The sequence below is a fragment of the Sinohyriopsis cumingii genome, chromosome 15 (genome assembly GCF_028554795.1).
Source record: "Sinohyriopsis cumingii isolate HCF-2022 chromosome 15, ASM2855479v2, whole genome shotgun sequence".
Taxonomy (NCBI): Eukaryota; Metazoa; Mollusca; class Bivalvia; order Unionida; family Unionidae; genus Sinohyriopsis; species Sinohyriopsis cumingii.
Window position 1 is genome coordinate 20,237,813 of NC_142975.1, and position 13,306 is coordinate 20,251,118.

The 13,306-nt window shown below is 33.9% G+C and overlaps 1 protein-coding gene across 2 annotated transcripts in view; it reads left to right on the forward strand.

Annotated features, from left to right (window-relative positions):
• The window catches only part of LOC149781380 (uncharacterized), a 38,345-nt gene that overhangs the window by 5,455 nt on the left and 19,584 nt on the right, over positions 1 to 13,306 (forward strand). For both annotated transcript variants that reach the window (XM_089935469.1, XM_089935468.1), the window contains exons 5-7: positions 155 to 212; positions 1,435 to 2,239; positions 5,198 to 11,230. In XM_089935469.1, coding sequence (XP_089791595.1) covers positions 155 to 212; positions 1,435 to 1,472 — 96 coding nt within the window. In that variant the 3' untranslated portion in view covers positions 1,473 to 2,239; positions 5,198 to 11,230. The remainder of the gene's footprint in view (positions 1 to 154; positions 213 to 1,434; positions 2,240 to 5,197; positions 11,231 to 13,306) is intronic.

Below are 13,306 nucleotides of genomic sequence, written 5' to 3' on the forward strand. Positions count from 1 at the left end.
TGAAGGCAGTATGCTTCCTGTAAATTATTCAGATTGGTCTAACTGACCACTTGTTGACCGAATAATTCTTGACCTCAATTTTTACAAATGCTCCTTTTCTTTCCTTTAATCATGAATTTCAAATGTTATTAATTTCAGCTCTTCTAATCACTAGGTCCTCAATACAAAGGTGGTGGACTCGAGGTCCCCAGTAAGCAGTGAAGGCATCCGAGGTATGAGATGAAATAATAAAGCTTATTTCATGGTAATGAATCAGCCTCAGCAATACTGAAATTAAACATATTTCTCTTTGTGCTAAACTTTATTGTTTCCACAACATGGCTGTAGATGTTTTAGTGCCACTCACAATCAAGTGAATTCTGATTTACAAAATGTTAATTTTATCTTCTTTACACAAGATTTTGTTCTTAAAATAATTTTAATACACCCAGAATATTTCGCTACCAGATTTATAATAGAAATCAAATATTGTGGACATGCAGGCAAGGAAATCACCATATGATTTTGCTTACTTTTTATTTAGCAGCTCCATGTACCATTTTTAATAAGTCTTTGTTATGACTGGTCTGGGTTTCAAACCTGCAACCTCCTACATCTCAGGCAGACACTTTAACTTAACAAGCTAACTTAATCAACAGACCAGGTGAGCTGAACAGAGAAATTGGGAAAAAGTAGTGGAGAATAGCAGTACTTTTATAAAGAAAAATATGAAATTCATTTAAATTATTGAAAGCAAACTGTTACTAAACTTACCATAATAAACTTGAATAAAAGCATGCTTGCCATCTCTTAACCTTGAAAGCTCCACATTAGAGACCACATGACATGGATTCGCATTGTTTCACTACAAAATATTAGATATATCAATATTATACACAAGCACTGAAAAAATTAAAGTCAAACAAAGGACACGTTTGCTACATTAGTTAAAATATGTCAAGAGACGGATTATATCTTTAAAATTATACATTTAAAAATATTACAAGTTTTAAACATGATACAAGTTACTTGGGATTTGTAGTTTTGGGAGGCAGAACTAATCGAAATATACAATACTTAACCTGTCCATTCAAACTAAAAAGAAAGCAATAGCTTAATCATGCCAACATTTTGAAACAAAATATGTGCAATTTACAGTGTGGTACTTGGTAAAGTTCATCAGGTTCTCTGAACAATTCCACTCTACTATGAAACCCGGATCAATATTAAGCACGGACAAGCCAGTATCCAGATTTTACCTTAAAATCTTATTTCCATAATTTGTGCTTTTAATCCATGTCAGTATTTTCAGGGTAATTTCCATAAAACTTGTGGCAAGCTCGTATGGGTTGGCAGGTCTTGGGATTGGATGCTGGTTTTTCCACTGTCTAAATTTAAGCTACATTGACAGATACAAATGTTAACAACATAATGAATTTTTTTAAAACATTTCAGTTCAGGTCCAGCAGCACAGTGGAGTCACCAACCTGTAAAGCTCTTTCACCAATTTTGGACTATTCACAAAGATGAAGTCTGCAGATTTCTAAAAAATGACGAACTAATACTGTCTTTTGGAAAGAACCTGTATGAAAAACTTGGCATCAGACGTAAGCACAACATCTCCCAGAGAATGTCAGTTGGCCCGCATTAAAATTAGCCTGGAACCCAAATGTGACCAACTGGCCAACATCATCTGTGGCAAACAATTTGACAACGTGGTTAATACCACCAACACACTCTGTCAGAAAACTCAAAATAATGAAAAAGTTTTTGTGTTTGAAAAGCTTGCGCTGGCCCTTCGCATAGGCCACAATTTGATGAAGTGCGCACAGATAAAGCGTGGCAGTGCACTAAGAAATGATGATGACAGTGCATACAAAGAAGCGTCCAGGTTCCTGTAACTGATGGATGCAGAATGGGCAGACAAAATTTCATCAGTAGCCCTTGCTACACTTAAAACTAACAAATTTAACAAAAATGACTTCCTTCCATTGACATCTGATTTGATTAAACTTAAAACTTATCTTGAGAACCAAATGAAGATACTCACAATACAGACCAAAACAGATCAAACTAACCCTATCTGGAGGCAATTGGCCCATACCACTTTGGTAAAAATTGTCATATTCAACAGAAGGAGAGGTGTGGAGGCAGCCCAGCTCCCGTTGGAAAGATATGCCAAAAGAGGGTATTGGAAAGCAAAGGCCAACGAGGAAATCCTGAACAGTTTGTCCTGTGTTGAGAAGAAGCTCTTTTCTTGGTAGGTCTTTTTTCAGTGCCTTTTCTTCATCTTTCTTGGCCGAGGCCTTCACAACCTTTTAATGGGAATAAAAATGAACTATTCTAATAATTATACCATTCTAAAGGCTTAAAATTTCATGTACAATGGGCACAATACATGTACAAGGGTTTTCAAAAAAAGCAAATTTTTAAGTAAATTATGTTTCTTCGAGAATACTTACCCAATCAAATTATGTTAGGAATATGGCCTGCTACCTTGCAAATCTAGCCCTACTAAAAGATAAAAGCATCTTTTTCTGTCAATTTCAATTACAAAGGGCAATAACTCTTATACGATGAATATATTGCATGAATAGCACTTGGAATCTTCATATGTAAATTTAGCAAATTTTTTGTAACTGATTTTATTCTTAAAACTATACTTATTTACATATAGATGTTTTAGGTTTCAAAAACCAAGTTGCTATGTTTTCATAATTTCTAGAAATTGGGCGGTAATATCTTGTGGGTGAGGGAGAGATTCAATGGTCCAATTGATCTGAAGACCACATTCATTTCATTTGGAGCTACAACCATTAGGCTAGGCTGAGAGACCATCTCAAAAGTCAAACTATTGTCATGAGGTGTACACCTACATTAATATGAGTCATTTTTGTTTTTTGTAATAGATGGGGGGGGGGGCAGGAGTTCAGATACCAAATTGGTGACTTAAATGTTATAATAGGCTGTTATGCAACTCCTTTTGTACCTAAGACTAAATGCTCACTTCTAAAACGTGTATTATTTAATATGGTTGGTCTTCGCATCAGTGCCCTCCTCAGGGTAGGAATCCTTTGTACAGCATGTCATATTTTGCTTTGCTTACTGCTTGCATCAACAATTAAGAATTACTGGAGATCATCTGCCATGTTAACTTTTAGCCACTTTTAACCAAACTAAAATTTAGCATCATTTTGTCATGCACTTCATTTATCATTTTAACAGAAGGCACAATTTTTTTTAAATGAAAAAAAATTTACAAATCTAACAATGAATGACTGGTTTTTAAATGTGAACATGACAGCCTTAATCTTAAAATTAATATCTTGTTGCTGGATTTAGTTTCTGTATGATTAAATTTTTTTTGTTTCCTTATTCATATATCATCTTGCTTTTTATATTTTCTGATGCTTCACTTTTAGACAATTTTATTAAAATACAGATTCAGGGATGGTCCTGGCTTTTAAAAAGCTGTCGCCAAAAAAATCGCCAACCTCAATATTTTGTCGCCAATTTTCAAAAAGTGTCGCCAGAACAAGTAGTGTACATTTTTCCAAGTGTTAATTTAGTCTATTAATGTAACAGGCAATGAAAATTACAAAAGATGGGTTTGTTAATTCTTTAATTACAACAAGGATTAACAAAATGTTACAGTGTTACATGAAGATCCGTCGCAATTTTAGGGCTGCCCACTTGTTGAATGCAGTTTCAAAGTCAAATTTTTCACATCTGTACATGCTGATTCTCATGAAATTCTCGAGAGATGAGATGCAGAGTTTATTTCTGATGTCAGTTTTTATGAGGTTCATCTCACTGAATCCACGTTCACAGTCCACAGCACTGACAGGTGACACTAGTAGTCTATCAGCAGCCCCCCCCCCATGGCTAGCTTCACAAAGCTTGTAGTGAATTGCTTCCTAAATCCCAAGAATGATCACTGAATGCTGTATAAATTTTCTCAGCAAACAAAATAGGATCTCCATTCCCACGAATGAAACTTACACGAGTCAACATCTGGCAATATTGGACCGTATATATAAGCATAAATTCACACCCAATTTAGAGATTCTTTCACTCTTGTATTTTGAGAAATAAATAATTATTATTAATTATGCAAAACTGGTTGTTGTTTTTTTTTGTGCTATTTCTTGTTTCGGAGTTTAAGTCTCAGCAGCCGTAACACGGATTGATGGCAAAAGGAAAAGATCAATGAGTAAAATGCTGCACTGGCGACAGACATAATTGTGATTGAGATTTTTTCCATTTGCTTTGTATTTATACACAGTAGTCGGTACTTCAAAGGTTATCAGTTTTCTATGAAGGTTCAGCAAAACTATTGTACTGGTATATGTAAAGAAAAAAAAAAAAAAAAACAACAGAAGATTTAGCCATTCAATTAATTGTATCTGTTCTATTTGTGTCTTCAGAAGTCGGTCAGTTGTAGGTATAGTTCGGTAGCATGATTGACTGTATCACAGCATACAGTACTTAGCCCAGATGTCAGCATAAGCAGATTATGTATGAACAAAGGATTGTTTGTGTAACAGATTGATTCCAATGCATTGCTTAGTCAAGTTTGTCAAGAAAGCGGGGGGGGGGGGCCGAGTGGCCAAGTGATCTAAAGCTATCGCCGTTATGGATCACTGCCATCTAACCTCTCTCTGTCTGTGTTGATTCGAGGCCAAGGCTTGGCTAACATGGGTATGTTAGAAAGTTTGCCAGTAGCTTCTTGTGGGTCAGTGGTTCTTCCAGGAATTTTCAAGGGTTCTTCCTCCACCAGTTATACTGGCAGCCATGTATAGCCTATCTTGTGCTGCAAAATGGCGTTAAGCCCTACAACAACAACAACAATCTGGTACAAAGGCAAAATTTGAGTGAAGTGCCATGCCCAAGTACACAACAGAGTAGCTGACCTGGGCTGATCGAATGGTAGGATTGAAACCCACGCCTTTTTAAGCATATATCCAGCATGCTATCACTGAGACCTCCTTGCTCCTGCCTCCATTAGTAGCTCCTTACTATACTGAGAAGGGCAAATGAATTCTATTCTATATGACATTGTCTGTGGGCTGATTCAGAAACTGAATTATTACATCAACAAAACAATTTTGCCACATAGATTTCTATCATGTGGGATAACTAACAAAGTATGAGATTTTCTGGGTTTTAGATACATATTTTAAAAAATAAAGTGAATAATGTCTTTTTTTTATTACAGTGGCAGAAGACTCTGAGAAAGAAGAAGAGTTAGAACAAATCAAAACAACAGAGAAGAAAGCAACTTTAAAACCTGATTCCATTATAAGGAAACAAAAAGTTTGATGGTCAGAGGATGAAAACAAGGCAATTAAAAATATATCTGGGAAATACTTACAGGAAAAATGCATGCCACCTGGTTGGGTAATTAAAAAATCTGTGGCTACTGTTCTAAGCTGAAGAACAGTACCACAAGTCAGGGCAAAAATTAACATCATAACAAATAAACAAAAACATGCTTGATACTAGGTTCTAGGTTACTAGAAACACGGAAATACACTGAAAAACCGAAATAAACATGTATTTACATGTTCTTTCTGTATATCGGTTACCACACACAAATTATTATTTGTTTTTGTTGAAATAATAATATAAAGCAAAATAAAATATGATTTATGTGATTTTGATACAAATTATTTACTTTTTTCTAGTTATTGTTTTGGCAGTAGCATATTTTAAAAATTGTCAAACTTTGTCAATTTAAGACTATACATTACTTGAGAAAGGAGAAATCAAAAGTTTTAAAAATAAGACAGCCAGAATCGTAACCAATGCAAAAAGTTAGTAATGAACTCGATTTATTATAGCCCAAGAGGATATTGGAGGGGTAAAGCAGCAATTAGTAAACTTGCTGATGCAATAAATGTTGCAAGTCCTGTTGCTGTAAATTGGTTAGCAAGACAGGCAATATGGCCAATTTAACTACCACCTTAACAAAATCAGCATGCACAATTTGATGTCTGCACTCCTAATGCAGATCATCAAGCATATATTTTATTTTTACCACACGATACTATTAAAATTGGTAGACGCCAATCACATACATACAAATACTCGTTGACATTGCAAGTAGGTATAAGGAGACAGAGCCATTATCAACTAAGTTGTATCTACTTTTGAACGAATTTATCAACGAAGACCCTTGCGGTGGCCACAATTACTACAAGTTCCTGGCAAGGAATCTCTTGGTGCAGTATCGTCTCTGATGAAAAAACATCGTCAAAATTAGACGAGGACATATTGCATTTCATCGTGATCAGGCAAGTGTTGAACGATTTAATCAAACACTTGCTGACCAGTTATTTGGATTCAATATGCAAAGGAAATAATTCAGAAAGATATAAGATCTTGCGAATGCTTTGCAAGAATACCAAGTGTGATAGCTGTGTTAAAAATGAAATTACTCGTGCAACTTCTATGAAACCCATTAATGCAATTACACAAAGCACATATCAATACAATGATATGAATTTTCAAAACAACCAGTACTAGATAATGTGACTATAAGATATTTATATCGACCCGGTAAACTTAAAGGTGGTTAAAAAAAAGAGCGACTGATCCTATTCAGAGTGTTACGACACATTAAATTTCTAGCGTGGTAAGATCCACGGGTAGACCTGCAATCTATAGACTAGATTCAACTGCTCCTCAATGTCGAATTGTGCGTAAACAATTACAAGTAATTCCTGAAGACACAATTACCACGGCATTCACTTTTATAAACTAGCACCTCAACGTCGATTACATTCAAGACAGGTCAGCAGCACATTTTCACTTGTATAACCAAAATTACTATTAATTCTGTCTACGGTTAATTGTCATTGATTATTTTTTGAATACTGCCACCACATTACTGTGCTACAGCTTGCACAATGATTATGTTGCTGTTGTTTCAGTGTCATGATAAATTGCTTCGAGATCAAAGTCGCGCTTATTTTTTGTCACAATGTTTATAACTAATTTTTTTCTTGCTATATCATTATCAATAACATTGCTATTACCAGCAGTTTCTCCACAGCTGATATATTCTTCTGACTTGAGACACTGCGAGATAAACTAAATTTGACCATTCGATACAATCATCGACGATCCAAACGTTTGTATCAGAGATGGTTAATCCATGTGATAAATGAATTGTCATTGTGTATCCTATCATCCATGGAGTTTTGTTCATAGTTAACACGCTCTCAACAACACTGACAGGAACTAAAACAATATCATTTAATGCAAGATTTTGTTTTCTGACGATCTTCGATATCAGTTTCAATATTTTCTTGTCCGTGTCTGCTGGTTGATAACACAATGGTACGGGTAGATTTGAATTTTTTCTTTATGTAACATAAATAATAATTGTTGAAGTGTATCATGAAAGATCTTTCTACTTGCAGCTATCAAATCATTTGGTCTCCATAAATTCCAAAAATGGTTAATAGGAATTTCTGAAATTATTTCACGCATTATTTCACATTGAATTTTATTTGGTTGTAGTCTGATTAATTTCTTAAATTCTCTTAAATCTGGATCATCAGTTATTTCTTCACAATACTTTACAAAATTCCTCAGCCATTTATGTTGAGACAATCCAACAAAAGGCGATGATTGACCATGATCGCCACACATTATTACAGCAGTATTTTTGTCATTAACCAATCAAGAAACATTTTTAACGTTTCTAGTGAAACAGTGCATATTTCATCCCAAACATTAATCCTTGGTTTATATTTCTCTCCCATTCTGCATGATGTAATATTTCTTTCTTTCATTTCTCTTGCGAGTCTGTGTGTAGGTGTTATTACAACTATTTCTGAACAACTGTTCAAGAATAATTTAATCACACGAGTTGTTTTACCACAATCTCCAGGCCCATTGAGATACACTGTTTTATGTCTAGCTACAGAATGAAATACAGATGGTGCTGATGACAATTTTGATATTTGAATTTTTTGGTAATAAATATCCTGAATATCAATGTCAGTGGATTCAGAATAATTAAGTATATTTTCTTGTTTTATTCTCCATTCACCCCATGATGCATAAGTGCCAATATGTAGTTGTTCTAGCAATCCTGTATTTTTGTAATTGATATAAAATGAATCAGTAGCAACTCTAACAGCAAACTCAGAAACTCTATTTATCATCGATAATAGATATATTGAAATGTACACGAGCATTGAAGATCTTAAATGAGTAAACTGCGTGATTCACCATCAGTACAACTCACAATTGTACCTAATTTAGTTCCATCTGATAAATTGACATTACTTCGACTTATAAATGTGTTTCTATTTGTTATATCAGCAATTATAAAATTTAGTTAAGCATCATCTTTAATCAATCTTGTACAGTGTCGTTTATGATCATATGATCCTCCTTATGTGAATTTACCGATTATTTTTCTACCAAGATCTTTTGCTATTTCATTCTCAAAATCAGTCAGATCAGGATTTTCATCATCAGAACATTTCCTTTGTTGTGGTAACCAAACTTCTTTCTGTGGAAGATATGATATAATTGTCTCATGTACTGTTAACAATATTAGTATTTTTACTTCGAGCATTTACCGTAATAATACTGTTGTAAAATCCTTTTTTAGAATAATGGTTGTATAAGAAAAGCCACATAGTCCAGTACCATGGTGCTGAATACTTTTTGTTATTCCCAAGAAACTCTCGGGTTTTCAGCATGTTCTAAATTTATATTGCCGTATTTTCTTTTATATTAGTTTCTTTTATTGAAAATGGAAAACCCTAAGTTATGTTATTCTGAACTCCAGGAAAGGATATTGGATAGTTTTATTGGATTTATCTAGTACATACTAATATGTTTTCATCCATGTAGAGAGTATAAAAGGTTGTTTCAGGGCCAAGTTTTTCATTTCATAGTGCCACAATGTGGCATGTCAAGAAGACTGGATTGATTTTTATGGACTGTTTCTTGTCAACTCCATTTTGAATGGATTTGTATGGAGCGTGTCTTGTCAACTCCTTTTTCAATGGGATTTTATGGACTGTCTTGTCAACACATATTTTATGAATTTTTATGGACTGTCTTGTTAACTCCTTTTGAAGGGACTTTTACGGATTGTGTCTTGTCAATTCCTTTTTGAATGGACTGTTATGGACTGTTTTTAACTCATCTTTGAGTGGACTTTTATAGGCTGTGTGTTGTCAGCTCTTTTTTTAATGGACTTGTTACTTGTAAAAAAATATCTTATCTTCACATGGGATGCTTCCTTGTAACTAGCATAGGGCAAGACCTATAGTGCAAGACCCATTCAACAAATTCTGTTGCACTTTTGTATGAACATTGTTTCAGAAACTCACATGGCAGCTCTTACATGGGTTTAGCCCCCAGACTGTTTTTCCTTCTGTCTTCTGTCTTTGGTTGAAGCAAGACAACTTCACCAAAATCTGTGGTCCCTGATTGTGCATTCTCCTAACTTTGCTTTCTATAGCATAAGTTTACTAAGAATTCATCCATTTCAGTTATTATGTGGAGTTGGATTTGCAGCTTTCCATGTCATTCCTTAAAAGAGTTATGGCTCTAGAATAACAATATTCTCTAAACTTTGGTTTTCCAACATATTTTATTTCTGTTTAAAGCCCAGACAAGAAAATTACAGAGAGCGGGTTATTTTACAATACACCAATGTTACTTGCTCAATAGTTGTATAAAAAATGACATCAGAAATGGTAACATGTGCTTCTTATGTAAACATCCTGAAAAATGAATAATGATAGTGTTTTTATGTATACAATTCTTTTCCCCCAGTAATACAGACATAATAGATTAATTTTACCATCAAAAGTTCAAGGCTACTGTAATGTCAGTTTTTTTGGCGCCTTAGAAGAGTGGCCAGAAGTGGTATAACCATACTTTGGTGATCTCTTTTGACTAATCATCTGTTACTGACTGGTGATCTCTTTTGACTAATCATCTGTTACTGACTGGTGATCTCTTTTGACTAATCATCTGTTACTGACTGGTGATCTCTTTTGACTAATCATGTGTCAGTGTCATCTGTGTTGTAATTTGCAATCATAATTTGTACTGTCATTATGAATAAAAGATCCTTCCAAGAGAAGAGGGAATTTTGTATGAAATTAAAGAATATGTTCAAGAGAAATTACTGAGATAGTTATTAACCAGAAATCAGCTGGGAGATTGGTGCCAGCACACCCCTGCAGGGAAAAGCATTTGACAAGATGGCAGCAGTTTTAGCATTACAAGACACTTTGAGGTTAAGTTGAATTCATGCTCTATTAGTGGGAAAAGAACAGTAGTATTTTCAATGCCATTTTAATTTCATTTGAGGTTTATATATGTTTATTGATAATAGGCTTTTTGGAGTTTAGTGCAATTATTCAGTCTGTTTTACTATCTTGAGCAAAAATTGTAAAAACAGTATTGAAGTAATTTATGGTTCAAATTTCAGAATTAAAAGGTAGACCATCAATAGTAAAATGCATTTAAATAAGTATCTTTTGTCATTAATGATTGAGTCATCAGTTTTTTATCTTTAGTTATTGCTTGAGTCATCAGTTTTTTTATATTTAATTAATGTTTGAGTCATCTGCTTTTCTAAATTGTTAGTGCTTGTCTGTTTTTTAAAATTTTAATAATGCTTGAGTTGTCTGTTTGATTTTATTGGTAAATGCTGGAGTCATCTGTACTTTTTTATTTAGTTAATTCTTGAGTCATCTGTAATTTTTAAATATTTAATGCTTTATTTGGTTCATGCTGGAGTCTGTTTTGTACACAAATACAGAATACAGTGCTCCACATTTATGAATATTTACAATAAACTTTTCAACAATCCATTTCAGTCATTCATGTTATAATAATTGTATAACTGTTTACAATAGGCTTTTCATCAATCCATTTTAGTAATTCATGTTGCTTGTATAACTATTTACAATAGGCTTTTCATCAATCCATATTTGTCATTCATGTTACATGTATAACTATTTACAATAGGCTTTTCATCAATCCATATTTGTCATTCATGTTACATGTATAACTATTTACAATAGGCTTTTCATCAATCCATATTTGTCATTCATGTTACATGTATAACTATTTACAGTAGACTTTTCAACAATCCATATTTGTCATTCATGTTACATGTATAACTATTCTCCGATCTGTAGAGACAGCAGGAATGATATAAACATGACACGGATGATGTACAGCCAGTTGGACAGATGAACAAGTGAGAGTTATATTTGGTCAAGTACTGTAAAACGTGACAAAGTACTTGAATAATAATATAAAAATCATTGTGAAATATCTTATACACAAACACAAACAGGGTAGGGTTTAAATAATCATCCATTTGTTTTAGTTTATCTTGGTTATAGATCATCGGCCTTAACTAAACACTGCAGATGGTTATTGATTTAGGAGTCAAAATGTCAAAGGTCAGGGTCTCTGAAAGAAGAGAACTAGTTTTCACACAATAATTTTAGTTATAGATCATGTACCTTTATTAAATGCTGTGCATGACTTGCACTTAGTATAAGGAAACCAGTTCATGATTTGAGGGTCAAATGATCAGCAACCATGGTCAATACATTTTGTTGTAGGTCATGTTCTTGGGTCAAACTTTGTGGATGGCCTGCATTTAAGATAAGGAAGAAACCTGATTTGGTGGTGAAAAGGTCAAATGTCAAGGTCCATATGACTTCAACATGAAAATGATATCTGCATAATTACTTTTAGTTCTCATTCAAATATCTGAATTAAAATGTGTGCTTGGTTTGTGTATGGGGTATAAAATTTAACTATATATCTGGGGTTCAAATGTCAAGGTCTCTATGACTGAGAGAAGAAGAATGATTTTTTGGTTACTAACTTTTGTTCTGGATTGTGTAATTACCTCAGTTCTACCCATTTTCATGCACAACTGGGAAAAGGATGACTCCTAGTGATTTTGGTTTCAAAAGGTCAGAGTGACTGGAAGAAGAAATTTAAGGTAGTTTCCAGACTGACCCTTTATTCTATATCAAGTTCACTGGCCAAACTTTCTTGATGACTTACACTTGGGGTAAGACACCTAGAGATTTGGGGGTTAAAATGTCAAGGTCACATTTAGTCTAAACAAGAATGCATGGTTTGCATGTACTAAATTATAGCCTACAGACAATGACAAAACATTGTGGATGGCTCCTACATGATGCAAGAAGTCCTATTGATTTTGTGGTCAAAACAAAAGGTCCAGGTCAAGATATCTAAGACATAATGGAAAATGTTTCTGTAAAGAAACTTTAATTACACACCTTGTAATGGCACTAAATTGTGGAAAGGGGATGCTGATACAGAAGGGGAAATATGTTACAGATGTTAGGTTATTGCACAATGTAAAGGTTAGGGTCACAGTAATCCAAATAAAGACAGTTGGTCTTCTAAATCATCTTTCTTCAAAAAAATATTGCAAATAAGTTGTCTTTAGGGAAGGAATGTATTGACCCATCTATCAATACCTGTTGTCAGCCCTGCCCAACAAGACCTGACTGTTAAACATGGAACCAATGTGTAGTGTTCTATTCATTATTCCCTTACTGATTGCAGTCAACTCTCATTAGTGACACTTGTTACAGTATTTGGGTTCTGGCAGAAAGTTGATGGGAACAAATGTATTTAATGATAAATGTTATACTTATAATACTTATAATTGAATGCAGCTTCAGAATCAAGATTAATGCATATATATATATATATATATATATATATATATATATATATATTAGCCAAAATGCGACCTTTGGTCGACATGCAAGCAACCTTTGGGCGACCACTGTCGCCAAAAGGATATATTTTCGGCCGCCCAAAAGTCAAACAATATTTCGTACAATTTCTGTGAACTGAAAAGTGGATCAGTTTTTCCAAAATTATGAATGAGATAGTAATAAGGTTAAACCTTGTTTTAAAACCATTGTAATGTGAAAGGTTTCATAGATTTTTGCATTTTAAAGTTTTGATATATATTTGCAGTGCAACCTTTCGGCGACATCATGTTTACTTTGAATATCTCTGTTGATAGGATGTATGTTTACATTACTTAAGTATATTTTAAAATGATTTTTTATCATCATCTTTCTTATCTATCGAGGCGTTATCATAAAGAATGTTATAGTGATAACCCCACAATATTAGCGAAGTTCAGAACCAATTCTAAGCCTTACTCTTGGTTAAGCATTCTAGTATGATGCGCACCCTGTGCATGCTTATAGTCGGTTTCCGGACTTACTGTGCTGATATTCAATTTGGAAAAAAATGGCAGGTTTAT